The sequence below is a fragment of the Pelophylax lessonae genome (genome assembly GCF_965119305.1).
Source record: "Pelophylax lessonae genome assembly, chromosome: 2".
NCBI lineage: Eukaryota > Metazoa > Chordata > Amphibia > Anura > Ranidae > Pelophylax > Pelophylax lessonae.
Window position 1 is genome coordinate 583,715,717 of NC_138769.1, and position 22,362 is coordinate 583,738,078.

Genomic DNA, 22,362 nt, shown 5'->3' on the forward strand with positions numbered 1-22,362 from the left:
GAGAATAGGCAAACTGGTTCCAGATGATAGAAAAGCAACAGTAAATCAAAAACCACCCATTACAACCAAGATATGCAGAATACCATCTCTGAACACACAACACATTGAACCTTGAAGCAGATGGGCTACAGCAGCAAAAGACTATTCTGGGTGCCACTCCTGTCAGCTAAGAACAGGAAACAGGATACAATTCCCACAGGCTTACCAAAATTGGACAATAGAAGATTGGAAAAATGTTGCCTGATCTAATGAGTCTTGATTTCAGCTGCGACATTCAGATGGTAGAGTCAGAATTTGGCGTAAAAAACATGAAGGCATGGATCTATCCTGCCTTGTATCAACAGTTCAGGCTGGTGAGGGTGGTGTAATGGTGTGAGGGATATTTTCTTGGCACACTTTGGGCCCCTTAGTACCAATAGCATCGTTTAAATGCCACGGCCTACCTGAGTATTGTTGCTGACCATGTCCATCCCATAATGACTACAGTGTACCTATCTTCTGATGGCTTCTTCCAGCAGGATAATGCATCATGTCACAAAGCTCAAATCATCTCAAACTGGTTTCTTGAACATGACAATGAGTTCACTGTACTCCACTGGCCTCCACAGTCACCAGATCTCAATCCAATAGAGCACCTTTGGGATGTGGTGGAACGGGAGATTCGCAGATTGCATGGATGTGCAGTGGACAAATCTGCAGCAACTGCGTGATGCTATCATGTCAATATGGACTAAAATATCTGAGGAATGTTTCCAACACCTTGTTGAATTTATGCATTGAAGAATTAAGGCAGTTCTGAAGGAAGAAGGAGGTACAACCCGGTACTAGCAAGGTGTACCTAATAAAGTGCTAATGAGTATATATCACCATATTATGTCAGCCAAACAAGGGATCATAGAATCCTTCTACTGACATCCAATCTCCAGATCGTCTCTATCCAAGGAAAGCACTGTGCCATTAAGAGTCATACTCATTACGGACTTTTCCACTTTTTATGGACTCTTTCATGGGACCTTTGATCACTAAACAGTGGTGTTAATGCACTTTTGCACTTTATGCACTTTAATTTATTTAAATATCAATGTATTTATTTTGCATTTTAATTGGTTCACTATAATTGATTTAATTATCAATATATTTTCTGAATGAGTTACACATATGCTGCACTCCTCTTTTTAGTGTATTTATGATATAAGGTTTGTTACGGGACAGGGCACCCCTGAGCAGGTACCTCCGTTGACAGATGCTCCTAGTGCTTCCCGAGGGCTCCAAGCACTCCACCAGACACCGTAAGCACTTCAGACTCCACGAACCGCCGCAGCTTGGTTAGGGTCTTGGCATCTCCTACCCACCCTGGACCAACGACAAGGCCCCAGGTTCCTGTGGGTGAACCTCTCTTTCCCCAGAGAGTGCAGCACGAGCAAGCTCTTACACAAGCTCTTATAAGAGCTTAGTGATTCTCTAAGGGAGTATGGAAGACCATAGCAATCCCTGCAGCAGATTCCCCCAATAACGAGACAAAGCTCCGAGATGAGGGTAAAACAGGAACAACATTTATTGGAAGAACAGAGCACACTTTTATACAGAAATTGGAACATCCTTCCCCCAACAACCGCTTTCCCATTGGTCAATTGTAAAGTACTTGCAGTTCTCACTAAGGTCCTCTCCATCATGCAAATGAGGGCTTGAAAATGAGTCAACAGGGATTGGTCAGATAGCTTTGACCAATGCAAGGAGACAGAAGCCCCAGGGGGCAATCAATGTACACAATAGTCAGACACAGAACAATGGTTCCCTAACGAGCCCTCAATACACATTACTCTGAGTGTCAATAGACCGCCCGTCTCCTCAGAACTTCCTGTAATGCCCATATTAGGAGTTGGCTTCCTGTTCTTTACAGTTTACAGGAATACGTTTTAGCTTCCAGGAGAGGCAAGGCTCCATTAGCCACATGTTTAAAGAAACACAAAAAGACACAAAAATGCATAACTCCCAGTCTACTGAACAGTACCCCTACATTCAACCCATCCCCAGATAGCCTGGATCTGAGCGCTCAACATATCCAAACAGCGCTCAGATGCCACAAACACAGTCAAATTGCCATGGGGTTTACGTTTAGCCTGGGCTGATGAGAGGGTCCATAGTCCCATTGCAGGAGGCGAGCAACCAGGCTTCTCCAACGCCCAGTGGCGAGATTGGTCTCGTCACAAGGTTTATCTGTCACCTTTTGCGCAAGCCACTGTTTGTCTTTTAGCGCTCACTTGTTTTTTCATTTAAACATTTCCTTAAAGTGGATTTTTTACTAAATGTAAATAAAATCAGGTAAATCAAAGTTTTCGAAAGAGAAACTTCTGCATCTGATTGCATCTTAACCACTTCAACTCCTGTACCTTTATACACCTTATGGGCAAGAGCATTTTTTATAATTCTGCTTTGTTTATTTGGGGACATTTGGTAATGCATACATTGTTTTTGATAGACAAACTAAGCTTTCTTTCAACAAAATTGTCTTGCAAAAACTATTTGAATTTTTATGTAATCTATAGACAAAAAAAAAGGTTATGATAGTATTATATTATGACCAGTGTTAGTTTTAAAAAAAATTGTTTTACTGTAAATAAAAAGTATACATTTTATTCTATAATTTGCTCCATTTGAATGACACTAAAATCGTGTTTCTTGCACAAAGCATGGCAAAGTTAATTGCAAATAAATAAAAGCTTTTTTTTTTTTCTTGTTTTTTTTTACAAATTGTGTGTATTCTCTTTTTATACAACTCTGAAAAATTAACACATGAAATAGTAATGGAAAAAATACAAAATCAACAGGAAAAATAATAGCTGAGGGCAAAAGGGGAAGAAGTAATTGATTAGGACTGATCAGAGTAAACTCAGAGTTTAAGCAGGAATACATTTTGTTTTAAAAAATTATTATTTTCTTTTTACATGGAATGTTTCTTTTACTTGTGTAAAATGCAGATGGAAGACCACACCTTTATTTTAGTATATCATTTAACTAGTATATACAGTTAAACAATACATTGTTACACTGTTTTTACTCAATGACACTTGCAGACTATCTACAGTTGTCATTTTACAGAGGAGCAGCTGCATTTTGACAGCCATTCAAGCTGTGTACTACAAAGCAATTGGAAAATAAATACAAGTAATAACTGCAGCAGGCAGGACCGGGACAAGGGGTGGGCAGGAGGGACGGTTGTCCTGAGCACAAAAGTTTATTGCAGGGATGGGGGCTCCTTGACCCTAACCTTAAGGGAAGGGGGGGGGGCACAGTTTGACATCCTTGCCCTGGGCGCTGGATGACCTTGTCCCGGCACTGGCAGCAGGAGTGTCAGCAGGGGTAGAGTGGAGCTAATTGTAAGAGATAAGTCCTAAAAACGTTGTTTTTTAGGATGTACTTCTTACATTCAAAATACTCAATTGGTTAAAGGTAAACCTAATTTCACTTCAAATGATTTGATTGCACTTTACCTAACCACCTCCAAACATTTTTTCAGACAAAGTGCACTTATTCTTTATGCCCTGTGCCATGATATAAACCATCCCACCATCACTCTCCACTGATCCGTACTTACTGAGATTCCATCACCTGTGGCCTTCATACATTGTTTACATTACATCCCATGCCACATGACTCCATCTGCTGGTCATGCCTGTGTATTACACTGCTATGGGGCCATCAGCCCAGTCGAAGACAGAATTGGATGAGCATGGTTAGGAGAAGGAGACTTGCTACTGGGGATGTAAACAATTCCCTAAGGCCATTGGCAACAGAGCTTGGTAAGTATGGATCTGTGGAGGGAGAGGTTGGGATGGTTAAGGTCAGGATAGGGGCAAAAAGAATAAGTTCACTTTGTCTGAGAGCACACATTTATAGTGTATGTATGAACAAAAAATAAGTATAGTGTTCAGCAAAATGCACAGTTATTGCTCCAGAAAATGCTAAAGACAAAAACTTTCAAAATAGTAATAGAGACACATCCATGCTTGGGACCCTGCATACCTGTTATATAAAACTGGCAACTCCTCTCTCAATTCCTTGTTCAAGTCTTCAAAGATCATCTGAGCTTTATTAAACTCTTCTTCTGCCTGATAAAAGAAGACATCAGAATAAGGAACGAAAAGTTATTTTATTATTTGACCTGAGCTTTTGAATTTCTGCCATATATGTAACTGTTATGTCAAAGGACTGAGATAATATAATCAAATTAACAAATTAATATCCCAATAACCCTGCGCTGAGGAGATAATCAATAAAATTTACATATAAATATAGTTGCTACTCAATAGATATAATAAATTTAAAACAATGTATCAAACTCTACACAAAAGGAAAACCTGGAAAGTCCAATACATGAGCAGCGCTATTATAGCGCTGCTCATGTATTGGACTTTCCAGGTTTTCCTTTTGTGTAGAGTTTGATACATTGTTTTACATATATGTAACTGTATTTAATCATTTAAGAGAAAAGTCCAAGAGAACTGAAGGATACACTGCAGCCAGACCTACTATAGCTTTTTGACTTAGGCCCCTTTTACACATACGGTCAGTTCAGTTCATCAGTTCAGTCACGTCAAAATGTATCAGTTTTCCATCCGTTTTTCATCCGTTTTTCATCTGTTTTTCATCCCTTTTTCATCCCCTTTTCATCCCTTTTTCATCCCTTTTTCATCCATTTTTCATCCGTTTTTTTTTTACATCCACTACCAATGCAAAAACGGATGAAAAACAGACAGTTTGTCTGTTTACATCCATTTTATGTCCAATCAGTTTTTTTGATGGATGAAAAATAGGGCATTCATCCATTCCAAAAAACGGACATTGACGGAAGCGGATGAAAATGGATGTTAACGGATGAACATCCGTTGTCATCCGTTTTTACATAGAGATGCATTGATGTCCGTTTTTCATATGTGTAAAAGGGGCCCTAGAGTACTTCAATTAGTATTGTTACATTTTAGTGTGTAATCAGGCTGTGAATCTGTTTTTATTTAAATAAAGTAGTAAGTGGTCACCCTAATACAGTGTCAGTCTTTCTTTGAATATTTTTTTATTTTTTCTCAACGCCAAAATTGTAGTACATTGTCAGAATAAAAAAAAAAACCTAAATACTAACTGCAATTGTAGTTTGAAGGTTACCTAAACATACACATATTTTATTTTGTGTTGAGCTGATTAAATACAGATTGCCAGTGGACAAGAGTCTAAGGGGTTGATTTACTAAAGGCAAATAGAATGTGCACTTTGCAAAATGGAGTTGCACCCTACAAGTGCAGTTGCTTCAGAGCTTGGTAAATAAGGTAAAGCTTCAATTTGCAAAGAATACCCAATCAAGTAAAAGGAAAATAAAAGAAACTGCATTTTTTCTTGCACATGATTGGATGATGGAAGTCAGCAGAGCTTCGGCTCATTTACTAAGCTCTGGAGCAACTGCTCTTGCAGAACGCACAGTCTGTTTAAATTTAGTAAATCAACCCATATGGCTCCATTCAAACATGTGAGATGCAGGAACACACTAAAAATTGCAAATGTCCCCAAAACACACAAAAATGTATATTTTTTGGTGTATTGTAGGCATCCTGCAGTGCCATTAATTGTTTTTGGCACCCAATGCATTTTGCTAAAGAACACATAGTAACAAACTATTATTAGTTTTGGTGTACCACGGTGTAAAAGAAAAGGTTCATGCACTTTCTTGGTGTGATTTCGATGTGGTAGGCAACCCATTAAAATGAATAGGCTGCCCTATCGTAATGCATAGTTACAGTGAGGGAAAAAGTATTTGATCCCTTGTTGACTTTGTACGTTTACCCACTGACAAGGAAATTATCAGTCTATAATTTCAATAGTAGGTTTATCTTAACAGTGAGAAAAAATATCCAGAAAAACGCATTTCAAAAAAGTTATAAATTGATTTGCATTTTAATTATTGAAATAAGTATTTGATCCCCTATCAATCAGCAAGATTTCTGGCTCCCAGGTGTCTTCTATACAGGTAACAAGCTGAGATTTGGAGCACTCTATTAAAGCAGCTTGGTGAGAGGGGGACAACAGTTGGTGCGATTATTTGCAAATGGAAGAAATTACACATAATTGTCAATCTCCCTCAGTCTGGGGCGTCATGCAAGATGTCACCTCATGGAGTTTCAATGATAATGAGAACGGTGAGGAGACAGCCCAGAACTACACGGGAGAATCTCGTCAATGATCTCAAGGCAGCTTGGACCATAGTCACCAAGAAAACAATTGGTAACACACTACGCGGGAAGGACTGAAATCCTGTAGCGTCTGCAAGGTCCCCGTGTTCAAGAAAGCACATGTACAGGCCCGTCTGAAGTTTGCTAGTGAACATCTGAATGATTCTTAGGAGAAGTGGGTGAAAGTGTTGTGGTCAGATGAGACTAAAATCGAGCTCTTTGGCATCAACTCAACTCGCCATGTTTAGATGAGGAGGAATATTGCCTATGACCCCTAGGACACCATCCCCACCGTGAAACATGGAGGTAGAAACATTATGCTTTGGGGGTGTTTTGCTGCAAAGGGGACAGGACAACTTCACGGCATCAAAGGGACCATGGACGGGGCCATGTACCATCAAATCTTGGGTGGGAACCTTCTTACCTCAGCCAGGGCATTAAAAATGGGTCATGGATGGATGAGTATTACAGCATGACAATGACTCCAACAAAGGAGTGGCTTAAGAAGAACATTAAGGTCCTGGAGTGGCCTAGCCAGACTCTGGTAACACAAACCTTCAGCTCCCACCGCATATTTTCTATGGTATTATGGCCTAAATGTTAGCCTCGAAATCCTTAATGACTTGGAGAGGATCTGCAAAGTGGAGTCGGACAAAATCCCTCCTGAGATGTGTGCAAACCTGCTGGTTAACTACAAGAAACGTCTGACCTCTGTGATTGCCAACAAGGGTTTTGCCACCAAGTACTAAGTCATGTTTTGCGAAGGGGTCAAATACTTATTTCACTCATTAAAATGCAAATCAATTAATAACTTTTTTAAATACATTTTTCTGTATTTTTTGTTGTTGTTATTCTGTCGCTCACTGGTAAAATAAATCTACCATTAAAAATGATAGATTGATTGTTTATGTGTTAGTGGGCAAACGTATAAAATCAGCAGGGGATCAAATACTTTGTTCCCTCACTGTACCAAGCATAAAAACGTACCGCAATGCACATGTACTGGCGCATCACATAGATGTAGGCCTAGGCTAAGAACATTGGTTTTCATTAATAAATAGGAAGGATTTACATTTACCTTTGTAATTTTTGCCTCCTCTTTCTTCTTTGCATTTTGTAGAGCTTCTAAGTGGTGTCTTGCACTGTCATAATCCACCAGTTTTCTCCCTCTCTTTGCTATTCTCTCCTAGAATGTGACATCATATAGTTAGAATCTAATGTATACAGAACTTTCCACTGTTTATTTTTGACTTACCAATGGCCTTGTTGACCCAAGTTTAGGGGATAGGAGCTGAATATTTATCTCTGGAACCTCTAGGCATACAGCGTTTAATCCCAAAGCAGCACCCCTTACTAGGGTGACCTCTTTCTTACAGAACATTCTTGTTTTACTGGTTCAAACTTGGCTTTATTTTCTTGGCTTAGCATTTCAACTAGTGATGAAAAAAATATATGTCTGATATCTGCACAAGGCAAAGTCAGTTTTTTGCCTCTACTAGGCGACAGGCGTCTACTATGCCTTAAGTTAAATGCAGATGAGCTTTGCCCCTTTATCAGTGGGGTCCTTCTTGGTAATACATAATTCATAATGCATATTGTATGCCTGATTTACTGAAGTGTAAATTATAGTGAAGTTAGGTTAAACTGAGCCTGACGTGCAAAATGTGAACCTATGTTTATTTCAAGCACCCAATACTATGAAGAGGAATATGATTTTAAAATAGATGGTAAATCTATAGCATATTAACCCTAGTTTAACCCTCCTCTTATGTTAGGGTCAGAACCGACCCATTTTCATTTTTGAATGTCTATAAGTATCACATAAATTTGTTTACTGCATCAAGATTTTTTTACTTTGTCAGGAACCTCTATTTAAACAATGTAATAGAAAAAGAATCCTTTTCACTAAATTATAAAATACTGGGGTGAAAATTAAGACGTTTATGGTGTTAGGGTCAATTCTGACCCAGTTATAATATAGGATTTTAGGACACTAATAAGTGCCAAAACTAAAATCATAAACACTCTCTCTGCTTAGTAACACTGACAGCCAATCACCTCTAAACCCTGTGAGCTGTAGTTAGGGAGGGGTCTATCTCTTTGCCTGCTTGTCTGCTTCTCTAAATAAAGTAAAGAAACATAGGACCAATACATTTCAGAGTTGCTGACTTTATTTTACCATTTTTTAAATTTGAAAATGAGAGGTATGCTATCAAAAGAAAGGTCTAAGGGGTCACACGAAAAATATTAAAACCAATCTTTTCAAGGATAAAGAAGCCTAACAAGGTAACCAAGAGGTAAGAAACAAATTGGATGATAAATAATTGTTCCGAGGGTATTTTATGGCTGATTTAAGACACGGGTCAAAACCGACCCGTTAACATCATGGATAGTAACAGAAAGCTAACATAAGAGGAGGGTTAAAGAAAATTGGTTACCCCAACATTTCATATTCTTGATATGTGTCTGTTGTACCATGTATTTGTGTTAAAAAGTATTTTGTTTTCATTGCATTGCTTCCTTCGTGTGAAATTCCTGGCGATCCTATTAGTCCTTTTGCTTTCCCATTTCAAACTGACCACACCAGGTATGGGGCCTTATCATTCCCATCATGGCCAGTTTTCTGACTGTGCTGGGAATTTAGTCTGCCTGTCCTCTAATGGTCAGAGTCCAGATGCAGTAACACAAATGTATTGTAAATGTAGTTCAAACCAGTACAACTACCCAGCGGAAAGTCAACCCAACGGGGTGCACTCACAGTATGTAGCAGCGAACAGTGTAGCAGCAGGTCTCGGATGCACTGACAGCATCTGTTTTGAAGAATGGAATACGACCTGTCCAGTTTGTGCCCGAATGGGGAGGTTTCCAGGAAGGTTAGTGTGTCCCTACTCTTTCCCTACTCATCTGGAACCTCTCCCTACCACTAATACTGTCCCTGACAGACAGGTGACCTTTGCCTACACTACCCACATATGAAATGTGCACCAAGCCTGGGAGCCAGTGTCTTAAATAGACTCTGCCTGACCCAAGATGGCCACCAGAAACACATGGGGTAGCAGCACCCAACCAAATAACTTCCCCAGTGACCTAAGGAACCATACAGGAACCATGTTCCTTTTGATATATATATATATACACATATACACAAATGTTTTATTTTTCATTTCTTTTTTAAACTGATTGGGTTGTTTCAACAGATAAGGGTTCACATATACTTTAATCTTCACTTGGGAATGTGGGCAAACATGTGAGAAAATAGAAAATACATAATAATTGTATGTATAACCACAGATAATATATTTGAGGTATGCTTATTCATTATACATTTCACACCTGCTTCACTCTCAGGCCAGTCTATGATCCTGTCCCTACACATGTGTGCTTCACATGGTGCCTCAATGGAAACTTACTTGATGCAATAATAATACTGTGGTTAACACACAAAGAATGCAATATGAGGTGGCTGCACACCCTATATCTCCTTTTTATTTGGCTTTTTGAAAGATTTGTGCACCAATGTCTCTACGTTTGTAATAAAACAATATAATTATCTTATTTGCAGCAGTCTAAAGTTCTAAACATTAAACAATATATTTTTATTTTGTAGAAAGTACCAGTTAAAAAAAATAGCTAAAATTTAAAATTGTTTAATTCCGCCAATTGCAAATATTTAATTGATAGCTAAAATTTGATTGAAAGCATGCACACTTCTTGATATTTGTATAAGGCAATTACAGTTTAATGATCAGTTCAATATATAATATTAATTTCAACAAATAATAATAATGATGATAGATTTATAGCCACCTTAATGTGCAAGTGAAAATTCTCCTAATCAGCATTGACCATTTTTAATCCTTATGCTGCTAGCAATAGAAAATACCTTAGATAGGCAAGTATATCATATGTACTTGTTTTAATTTTTTTTTACATTTTTTTCAGTTACTTCCAGGTTCAGTTACTTCATGGATTCTCTCAGATAGACATACTCCTGCATGCATGCCTGAGCTAAGAGCAGATGGGTTCCAGGAAGTAAATGCTACATGAATCATCTGCCATTACTCAAGATGGCCATGGCCAGAAATGCTAGGGGGTGTTTTTCAAAGTGAATTCTCAGCCAAAAAAGAAAGCACTGAGACATGGAACGATGAGTTTAGTTTGGATATTATAAATAAATTAAACAGTGTTTTTGGTTTGAGGTTCTCAGATGCAGTGTAGTTTCACTTTAAGGTACATTTCCACCATTTGCCTAGATTTTGCAAGGAAAAATAACTGCAAAGAAAAGGCAAGTAGTTTGTACTAATATTTGATAAGCACAGCTTTCTACATACTTTTCTGTGGATTGTTGTCTTAATAAATGCGATGGTTGTTTAGTAAATGTAGAAAAACCTTATAATCCCATCTTCACATACTGTAAATATAGGTATACCTCTATAATGTTTTAAATGGAGTTATATATTATGCATAGAAGGTAAATTGGAAAATTTTGAAAAATCACATTTAAAAGAATTATTATTATGATACCTTCATTTCAGGGAACTGTGCAATGTAATTCTCCATTGTATGCACTGCCTGGTCAAATAACTTCTCCTCGTAATCACTCCACAGAAGATCATTATTCTGCAAGATTAAAATGGTAGCAGCAAAGGAAACAAGCTAGATAACAATATTTGCTAGAACACATAATAATTTACCACAACTGATAAGGATCCCAGCTGATAATGTATTTTATATCCATCTGATAGCAATTAAAAAGGGGGGTATTAAAGCTAGGCTCCATGCAAACAGCTAAATGCACAGCTACAATATAGCAACATACCTGTGACTTGCCTTAGTAATTTTACTCATTCATTTTAGTGATCAAGTAATCCTGCCTGACCCAGTGGCGGCTGGTGCTCAATATTTCTGGGGGTGGGGGGCGCAAACAGAAAAATGTAATAGGCATCGCTTTGCGGCAAAAAACGCTGTAAAAAATTGCGTGACTTTGAGGTCGCAAAAGTGTGAAAGGGGACTTTCAGTAATTAAGGTATAGTGTGCCCCTTTCACTGCAGAGAGACCAGCGTGCCCCCTTTCAATGCAGAGAGACCAGCGTGCCCCCTTTCAATGCACAGTGACCAGCGTGCCCCCTATTAATGCACAGTGACCAGCGTGCCCCCTTTCAATGCACAGTGACCAGCGTGCCCCCTTCAATGCAGTGACCAGCGTACATGCCCCCTTCAATGCAGAGATCAGTGTACATGCCCCCAATGCAGAGACCAGCATACATGCCCCTTCAATGCAGAGATCAGCGTACATGCCCCAAATGCAGAGATCAGCGTGCGTGCCTCCAATGCAGTGACCAGCATACATGTCCCCAATGCAGAGATCAGCGTGCGTGCCTCCAATGCAGTGACCAGTATACATGTCCCCAATGCAGAGATCAGTGTACATGCCCCCAATGCAGTGACCAGTATACATGTCCCCAATGCAGAGATCAGCGTGCGTGCCCCCTTACTTACCTGGAGAAGCAGTGGCGGTGATCGGCTCCTCCTCAGATCCCCGAACGGCTTCTTCTGCTCGGTCCCGGCGCGTCTCCTCCAGTCCTTCCAGTCCCGCCTCCTCCTCGGTAAATGGCATGGGGTTTGCCTTGCAGCCAATTAGGAAGCGCGTATCGGACGCGCTTCCTGATTGGCCAGGAGGAGGAACGGTGTGACAATAGTGAATTTTCATTCGTTATTGTCACACAATGGGTGGGCTCGGGACGCACTGCTCTGCGCCCCGGGACCACCCTTTCCATCGCCCTATTAGAGCCTCTGGCTCTAATCAGGTGATGCAAAAAAAAATCCCCATTGAACTCCATGCGTCCGTCGCCCCTGCATGCAGATTAGGGGGCCGGACGCATGGATGGGGGGGGGGGGGGCGCCGTGCCGAGCCGGCCGCCACTGGCCTAACCGCTTTGCCTGGTCCATGTGAACCTAAGCAAATAGTGTTTTTGCTTTTTACTGTAAATTTTTTCTGAAAAGAAGTCAAATTTTTAAATAGGTTTTTAGGTATCGTATATCTGTATAATAAAACTCTCTAAGGTGGTCATCTTTTCTGGAATTATAACCTAAAAAAAAAAAAATAGTTGTTTCCCACTAATAATGGGAATTTACATTTAGAAAAAGTTCAATTTTTATTGATCACTGTTTTTGTTGCCATGATCTTAGCACAAAACTAATATCTTTTGAAGCAGAAACTTCAGGTGCCAGATTCGTAACTTAAAGCTCTCTCAATCAACATTGACAATTTTAAACCTTATGATGTTAGCATTAGTAAATAAATAGTATTCGATATTTACTCATATTTACTTGTTTTAAACTTTTTATTTACATTTTTTCAGTTACTTCCTGGCTTCCAAGCCTAGGCAAAATATGTTGTACATCCCAGGAATCTTTAGGAGGGGAGGAGGGATTCACTCAGCTAAGCACACCCTCCTGCCTGCATGCCTGAGCTAAAGGCAGTTGATCCCATCAAGTAAATGCTACGTGAACCATCTGCCCTTACTCAAGATGGCCAGAGCCAGTAATGCTAGGGGGTGTTTTTCAAAGTGATTTCTCAACAAAATAAAATATGGATACATGAATGGATGGGGGAGTTTGCTTTTAATATTAAAAATCAATTAAATAGTGTTTTTGGTTTGTGGTGCTCAGATACAGTGTAGTTCCTCTTTATTTAGGTCTTAACTTTGTAGTCAAAGGTTAAGTTTAAGATTTAAAGGACAAAGTTTAGGTTAGGTATTAGGAATTAAGATATGTTAAAGGATCATTTTAAGAGTACCGTCAGGGTAATGTTAAAGTGTATCTGGAATCAAAGCCTTTTTCTTAGTTTTGTATAGCATGTAGAAGGGTTAGAACCCCTGGCAGGTTTTACTGCTATTCTGGTCTCTTTTAGAGAGATTTTTCCTCGCTTTCTGATATGGGAGGTAAAGAGTATAGATGGGTGAACGGTTCCGCCCAAGCATGAGTTTGTGCCGAACATTGGTTGTTTGCCCGTATGACGAACATTCAAATTGTCAGGTGTTCGACTGTTTGTTCTGCCCGCAGAACAACCACAATGCACTGCACCGCTGCACGTTTAACGCAGTATATTTCAGTGCGCTACTGCACATTTAACGCAGTATATTTCAGAGTGTTACTGCACATTAAACGCAGTATATTTCGGAGTGTTACTACACATTTAACACAGTATATTTCAGTGTGTCACTACACGTTTAACTCAGTATATTTCAGTGTGTTAGTGCACGTTTAACGCAGTATATTTCAGTGCATTTGTGCATGTGTAATGCAGTATATTTCAGTGCATTAGTGCACATTTAACACAGCATATTTCAGTGCGTAGGTGCATGTTTAACGCAGTATATTTCAGTGCAGTATATTTCAGTGCATTTAGTGCATGTTTACCACAGGAAAATGCAGTGTGTCAGTGCAATTTTACTGCAGTATATTGTAGTAAGTTGTGTAGTAAGTACGCAAGTTAAAGTGCACCAAACACCACTTTCCATTGATTAAAGTGCATCCACATACACATTTTCCCATCTTTATTACATTTTGTTAATAAACACAATCATGTCTGGAAGGCCAACAAGAAGAAGTAGACATTCCCATGGCACTGTGAGGGGGGCCAGCAGGGTCAGTGTCAACAGGCAAAGGTAGACGTTGTCCATCCCCAGGCAGTGCATGATTTCCTCTTTTTAGTGATGCTGCCTGTGCTATCCAGCCACAGCATGCAGAGGAGGTGGTGGCCTGGCTTACAAAACCATCCTCATCCTCCCCATTTTCCATCACCGAAGCAGAGACTAGTGCGCAGTCCACCACAGCTGCCAGAGCGGCTTATTCTGCCTCCTTTTCCACCCCCAACACCCAAAGCCCAATTTTCCCGCCACTGTTTGACAGGTGCCTATCATTTAAATTTTTGACAGCAAGGCCAATTCTTGCTTTCATTTAGAGTACCTCTATAGGGTTACAGTGTGAAGGCACCACCAACATCCAAAGCCCAATTTTTCCACTTTTTTGTTACTTCTATGCAAAGTCTGCAAAAGAGACACCAGAGTTTATCCAAAAAATCTCTAATCTTGTTCTGAGTGCTTTAAATTGTGGCCTCATCACATAGACTGTCTCCACAAGCCATTGTTTTTTTAAAATAAAAAAAGCTTGAATGGAAAATCATTTTTTTTGGCTGCAGACTAAGGGGACCTCCCAGGCACTATATATAAAGGATTTTTTCATTTTATTGTTATTTCTTATTTTTATGCTTTCACTTTAAGCATCAAAAAATTACTGCTCATTTAAAAATTATGTTTTTTACAAACTTTCTTTTTCATTGATACATGTCCTCCAGGACAGTATCCAGACCCTCATAACCATTTTATGTCCAAAACACCATATTGGACTCTGGTTTGGAGAGGGGTAGTTGGCCTGCCAATGGATTTGCCACCATTGCATGGGCTCCCCTTCTCCTAAAAGATGTCGGTAACCTTGTGCCCTGCTTTTTCAAGGGCTTTGATCTTGCAATGGGACCCTGGAGAGAGATGCCTGTGTAACAGTGCTGAAGCTGTGTACAAGTGAGCCTTGAGTTAAGTGACTTGATTTCTGACCTCCCTTAAATGCCTGATAACAAAGCTAGCCTTCCAGCAGCATTTGACTTAAAGAGTGACTCCACTTTTGTTGAGAAAAAACATTCCTCTCTGGGTGATCTATGTACATTACAGGGGTTTTTAACAAACTTAGTTGCAGATTCCTACCTTTTGTTATGCTGAAGAAATTCCTGTGTTTGTCTGTATACATGTGGGAAAGTGAATCTAATGGGAGTGGTTTCATGATTATAAATCAGCTGCTGCAGAATCAGGGGCTCTAATAAGGAAAATTGCAAGGTCTGCATCCCTTTAGATGTGATTTCCTGTTGGAAATATCTCGCCAAAAATTACATTTTTCTTGCAGAGGATGCCAGAAATCTGACATGTATCTTAGGCCCCTTTCACACATGCTGTCCGTTTGTCCGTTTTTCATCCATCCGTTGACGGATGAAAAACGGACATCAATGCATCTCTATGTAAAAACGGATGACAACTGATGATCATCAGTTAACATCCGTTTTCATCCACTTCCGTCAATGTCCGTTTTTTTGAACGGATGAATGCCCTATTTTTCATCCGTCAAAAAAACGGATCGGACGAAAAACGGATGACAACGGATGAAAAACGGATGTCAACTGATGACAACGGATGAAAAACTGATGTCAACTGATGACAACGGATGAAAAACGGATGAAAAACGGATAACAACTGATGAAAAATGGATGAAAAATGGATAACAACTGACGAAAAACGGATGAAAAACTGATGACAACTGACGAAAAATGGATGAAAAACTGATGACAACTGACGAAAAATGGATGAAAAACTGATGAAAAACGGATGAAAAACTGATACATTTGACGTGACTGAACTGATGAACTGAACGGACAGCATGTGTGAAAGGGGCCTTAGTGTAGACTTCTGGGAAAATCAGTGAGCCAATCACACAAGTAGAAAATGATGTGTCTGGGGGGTGTTCTGTACAAGTTCCTTGTGCAGAACGCCTCCAGGTAGCCATATTGCATTGCATTTTTAAAGAAATAACAGAGTTGCAGATTAAAAAGGAAAGGTAATTTTTAATGACAATCAATTACAATATGACTTGATTTGCAATTGTATATACTATAATATTATTTTTTTTTTTATTTGCTATTTATTTTTCCCATGAAAGTGGGTTATCCTTTACCAACCTGCTGGAAAGAGCATTAACGATTTGGTGTATTGTTCCTGCCACTAGGGGGAGTTGTCTTACACATACTATACAGAACAAGGAATACTTTTCTTATATGTGGTGTAAATATCACAAAGAAATATGATTCTGTAGAATGAAGTCTAACACAGAGCAGATTCAAATTATTGAGCTGCAATAAAACGGTAAAGCAGCTTGCATTTGTTCCAAGGACAATAAACCATTCACAGGTGTTCTATTTTGGAGTTTTCAGATAACAAAATAACATGGGAACATAAACACCTGACTTGTATAATGTTGTTTTTGTGTATTAAAGGATTTCTGTGCGATATGAACATTCAGGGAAAAATGCTAGTTCGAATAATACCAAATAATAATACCTTTCTTTATTAGTGTCTTTATAGAAGGCCTTGGAGAAAGCATGCTCAACCTTTGTTAGCTCATGATAAAAAAAATTATGATCACCTAAAACACTTATTTAACCAGTGTAGCGCCCTCCTAGGTAGGTGCTAGTGAGAGAGTATAGTTTTGAACTCTGTCTGCTTACCAGAGGAGCTGCAGGTAAATTTATATTGCTCTCTGCCTATCAGAGAGCAGGATCTATTAGTGAAGTCTGCTCAGTGTGCTCGGTATGCGTTCCATTCAATCTGAAGAGTGTTTCAAGCTGGTCCAATAGGGAGACATGTTGGACAGTGGGAGGAAACCTGACGAATGGGTGCATAGGCTTTTGATACAGTCCTGGTGATTGGCAGAGAGCAGGTTGCCTCGGTGCATTCTGGGATACTGTATAAAAGCAAGGAACACATGTGCTGTGGGGTCTTTGGCTGTAGAGCCGAGTCCCAGAGGGGGTGGCCGCCTCCTCCTCTGTGTCATGCGGTCACAGGAGGTCATCCTGACGACCAGAGGAGCGGTTGGGAGGAGCTGAATCCTGAGGTCCAGGAGAGCTGACTGAGAGGGGAGACACTGCAGACCCTGGGACTGCAGTATTGTGAGTAAAGGGACTGGTGTCAAGGGGTCTGACCTGAAGGGGGGGACACCCCCTGCTTGTAGGATAGTCAGTGGATGGGTGTCAGCAGAGGAAGAGAAAGAGGATACTGGGGAGAGTGTCCTGAAGATAATTGTTTGTTCACCGAGTTGTCTGAGGAAAAGAGACTCAATTCAAATTCATCCAAAGTGGCAGGGTGAATCAACAGCCTTGCTGTATCAGAAGACAGGTGTCCTCAACATTGTCTATAGTAAAATTGGAGTATCCAACTGTTTCCTTCTCCTAGCCCCAATTTGCAATAAACCACAAAACAACCAAATACCCCTGGACTGATTATTGGAGTGAGCCGAGTGGAGGAATTAAGAACTTGTATCTGTCATGACTGTGTGCTAGTAACTCAGGGGGACCCGTAGAGTGAATAACTGGCAGTCTTTACAGGTTGCAGTGCTACACCAGCAATGTTGTACACAAAGGTATACTACAGTGAAATACAAACACATATAGCTGCCTGCTCAGTGATCTTAATGTCAGTGGACAGTCCTTGCTGGTCAGATCCGGTCATAGTTGATAAAAAGCTAGAAATATCAACTCCTCTCTTCCTCGTCTTCCCACTATTTAACCACTTCCGGACTGCTCACGTTGCTGCTACTGCAGCAAGGTGGCAGCCGTGGGTCTGGCGAAGTAGACCTATGTCGCCAGATTCCTCCCTCTCTCGGCGGCGCGCACACAGTGGGAGTCGGGCCAGGGGAGGAGACACGGTGATCACCACCGCTCTTCCCCGATCGTCAGGGAAAGACTGAGGAAATCCGCTTGTGTAAAAAAAGCGGGCGGATCTCCTCTGCGACTGGCAGGGACAGATCACAGGATTCAGCATAGCTGAACCTGCGATCTGTGTCTGTGTCACACAACCCTCTCCCCCCACACACGTCAGTAAGCATGAGGCACACATTTAACCCCTTGATCACCAACAGTCTTAACCCCTTCCCTGCCAGTGTCATTATTACAGTAACAGTGCATATTTTTAGCACTGATTACTGTAGTAATGTCACTGGTCAGTTAGGGGTCTGATCTGTCCACCGCAATGTCGCAGTCCCGCAAAAAAAACGCAGATCACCGCCATTATTAGTAAAGAAAATAAACAATAAAAATTACAAATCTTTCCCGTAGTTAGTAAACGTGATAACTTTTGCGCAAACCAATCAAAATATGCTTATTGTGATTTTTTTTTACCAAAAATATGTAGCAGAAAACAAATTGGCCTAAAATGTTAAAAAATGTTGATTTGTAAATTTTTTGGGGGGAATGTTATATATCAGAATGGGAAAAATAATGTTTTTTTTTTCAAAATTGTCGCTCTTTTTTTCAAAAATTAAAAATCACACAGGTGATCAAATACCAACAAAAGAAAGCTCTATTTGTGGGGGAAAAAAAAGGACTTTAATTTGATTTGGGTACAGCATCGCACGACCACGCAATTGTCCGTTAAAGTAATGCAGCGCCGAATTGCAAAATAAGGCCTGGTCAGGAATGGGGTAAAATCTTCCGGTCTTAAGTGGTTAAAAATACGCTCAATGAGAATCTTTTTGTCAAAGACATGTAGCTAAATACATTTTGGCCTAAATATATGACAAAAATTGAATATATTGCATATTTTTTAACTGTCAAAGTAGAAAATGTCAATTTTTCACAACATTTTCGCAATTTTCTTATTAATATCGCAAAAAATGAAAAGCGCAGAAGTGATCAAATACCACCAAAAGAAAGCTCTGTTTGTGGGAAAAAAAGGACGTAAATTTTGTTTGGGTACAGCATTGCATGACCGCGAAATTGTCAGCTAAAGTCGCGCAGTGCCAAGTTGAAAAAAATGGCCTGGTCATTTAGCAGCAAAATCTTCCGGTCTTAAAGTGGTTAATTGGACAGCTCAGGCCAGCTAACCCCCGACCCACATGAACTAGAGCACAGCAGAGAGAAAGCAGTCATCCAAGAGGCCAGTAATGGACTCCAAAACTGGTACAAGCTGCTTGAGGGGTTCCAAGCTTATGATCAAGGTCAGTGTAGGGGGGCCATAATGAGGGGGTGAGGAAGGGGGTGAGGAATGATAAGGGATAATTGAGACTTGGGGGGATGTGATGAAGCCTTCTCTTCTCTACAGTCTGTTCTCCTCTGTTAACTGCCCCTTCTGTACAGCCTTTCTCAATCGACTTCTGTACAACCAACCTGCTAATAGATGGATTTAAATCCCTCCAGTCCCTGCTGAACTGGATGAATTTCGATCCATCTATGGACAGCTTAATGGCCAGGGATGTCATGGGAAGGCCTATGGCAAGGCATTAGGAACAATATGGCAAAGGTTACGAACTTCCAGCAATGGGTGGTTGACCTATCTAAGAAGAAGGGGGCAGGAGCGTGCGGTATTTTGGCACCAACTTTCAGCTAATTAGAAGCCCCCTTACATTCAGATGCATAATTAAAAAGTGGTCAGGGTCAGATTTCATCCAGTCACAATTGTGACATTGAAGCTGCCAAAGGAGCAGGTTATGACTGTAACCTTGTAATAAATCTGTCTCATGATGCATCTTAATGCTTCCCTTAGGAGACAGATTTATTAAATGGTTACAGCCTGTGTTATCCATTCCTGCTGTGGCTGCTCCAACGTCACACTTGTGGCTCAATGAAACCTGACCTTTACTGTTTCCAAAGCAGGGGTCTGTATACAGCTGAAATCTGTGTTATCTTCATTAACAAATTTATCTTTGGACTTTGGAAACTGTGGATTCTGAGCAGTGGCCATACATTCTAAAAAACAAACATAATTATATTTTAGCAATTTAGGATGTAAACAGCAAAGTTCTTCCTCTAAGATTGTACCGATACAATATCTTCTTCCTAGTAACCGAATTTCCATTTACCCTGTCACTGTCACTTCCACCGAACCAACTGCTTATTCGTCCTAGCACTATATGTACACGTCTGCTTTTAGTCTTCTTCTAGGCCCAATCAGATTTAAATTTCATACAAGTTTTAGGCATTAAAAATACTTCTGTTCACATACGGTAATGTTATACCGCCCTCTAGACTTAAACTAAGGAATATTTTTTTTTTATTTATGAAGCCTTATATCATTTTTTAAAAAATATTAGAACTTTACTCAAGGCTGTATCCTGTGACATGTTATTACATTTTTTTTTAAATCACCTTCTAATGTTTTGCGGTGCCTTACAGTTTCATGGCGACTCCTTTCCCTTGCTGGGTTCTATGAAGCAATGCTTGCATGCACACAGTGCATAGACAGAAACACATCCTGTCCATGCCACTCCCATCCTCTTCTTTCCTGTAAGCTAATTGGCTGCACTGTCCCTTGCAACAATGAGATTCATTGGATGTGCTCTCAGACAGGAAGTTCAGGGGAGCTGAACTGATAGTCCTGGAGATGGTGGCAGTGAATAGGAGAATATAAAACTGTTTTTGGTAAAATATCCTGGTCAGTAGTCACCCAGTGTTTACTTGGCTGCTTAGCATGTAACTGTTCATAAAACAAAAAAAAGGAATGTTTATTATTACTTAAATGTTTCTATGGCTGTAGACACATTGGTGACCTACTAAAAGAATTAAAGTGGATCTATGGACACACTCAAAAATGTGTAATTTATTTTAAATTGCATCCTATTACTAGCTTTACCACAGCAGTGTTTGTTTTTCTCAGTCCACCCTATAAGATAGCTTGTCCCCCCCCCCACCCCCTCGTCCTCGTTATGCTGATACTGGTGCCAATTTTGAAACATTGGCCAAGGTTGCAACTACATCTAATATACATAGTAACATAGTTGGACACACTCAAAAATGTGTAATTTTTTTTTTTCCACAACTGCATCCTATCACTAGCATTACCACAGCAGTGTTTGTTTTTCTCAGTCCACCCTATAAGATAGCTTGTCCCCCCCCCCTCCCCTCGTCATGCTGATACTGGTGCCAATTTTGAAACATTGGCCAAGGTTGCAACTACATCTAATATGGTACCTAAAAAGACAGAGGGATATAAACAGAGAGAAGATATTATAGGGCTGCTGGAAATAACTCAGGTCTCCCTTACCTAGTCAGAGGCTGCCAGCCCAGGTACAAGTTCCCGAGCACACCGACAAACTCAGGTCTAGGGATACCTTTTTGTAGATTTTTTGCAGTACCGTACTTCAATGGGAGAGAGAGACGAGGGTGCAGAACACCCCAAAAACACATGCAGGAGAACAGATTTCCAAGCAAAATCCTAAGCAGCAGCCTTCAATATTTTAGGTAGATAAGGTGACAACCAGCTACTCTGTGACTCTGTTAGAGCAGTCACAGTCCATGTAGCAACCTCTGGCATCACTTTCTCTCATATTCTCCCCAGCCACACATGGCTTTCACTTTCTGTAAATAGCTATGACCTCTGCTATCAGCACTTTAAAAACAATTATGTACAGTATTTACCTCTACAATGGCTTTCAGGTCATTGTATCCATCCCAGTCTGCTCTGTAAATGACTTGAAGTGTTTCTGCCAATCTCTTAGAGCTTTCATGCATTGCTTAAAAAAAAAAAAAAAAAAAAGTTATGTTGTAGCAAAATGAATGATATGCGAAAAGTCAAATTAGTCGTGTATCCTTGGGGTGGAATGGTGCCCACTCTGCACTCACATATGGCACATATTATGGTCTTTATTTTCCTTCAGGGAGCTTCCAGCCCAGAGTCCCACTGCCGCACTCATCGTGGCTGTTGTTGGTTGCTAAGACTTCCAGCTTCCTAGCAACCAATTACACACTTTCCCAGAATTTAAAGCAGGACAGAACTTCCTCTTTTTAAACCTCATCATGCTGTAAGGTAAGGGGTTCTGATAAAAAAGGCAACTCTGATGTATAGGATTACTCTGATGTAAGAGGAGGCTCTGATGTACAGTATCTCACAAAAGTGAGTACACCCCTCACATTTTTGTAAATATTTTATTATATCTTTTCATGTGACAACAGTGAAGAAATTACACTTTGCTACAATGTAAAGTAGTGAGTGTACAGCTTGTATAACAGTGTAAATTTGCTGTCCCCTCAAAATAACTCAACACACAGCCATTAATGTCTATACTGCTGGCAACAAAAGTGAGTACACCCCTAAGTGAAAATGTCCAAATTGGGCCCAATTACCAATTTTCCCTCCCTGGTGTCATGTGACTCGTTAGTGTTACAAGGTCTCAGGTGTGAATGGGGAGCAAGTGTGTTAAATTTGGTGTTATCGCTCTCACTCTCTCATACTGGTCACTGGAAGTTCAACATGACACCTCATGGCAAAGAACTCTCTGAGGATCTGAAAAAAAGAATTGTTGTTCTACATAAAGATGGCCTAGGCTATAAG

The 22,362-nt window shown here is 40.1% G+C and overlaps 1 protein-coding gene across 1 annotated transcript in view; it reads right to left on the bottom strand.

Annotated features, from left to right (window-relative positions):
- The window catches only part of BIN2 (bridging integrator 2), a 72,416-nt gene that overhangs the window by 9,711 nt on the left and 40,343 nt on the right, over positions 1-22,362 (bottom strand). Inside the window, exons 4-7 of the mRNA XM_082247813.1 lie at positions 21,450-21,544; positions 10,743-10,838; positions 7,297-7,404; positions 4,024-4,109 (exon numbers count right to left, since the gene is read on the bottom strand). Coding sequence (XP_082103939.1) covers positions 4,024-4,109; positions 7,297-7,404; positions 10,743-10,838; positions 21,450-21,544 — 385 coding nt within the window. The remainder of the gene's footprint in view (positions 1-4,023; positions 4,110-7,296; positions 7,405-10,742; positions 10,839-21,449; positions 21,545-22,362) is intronic.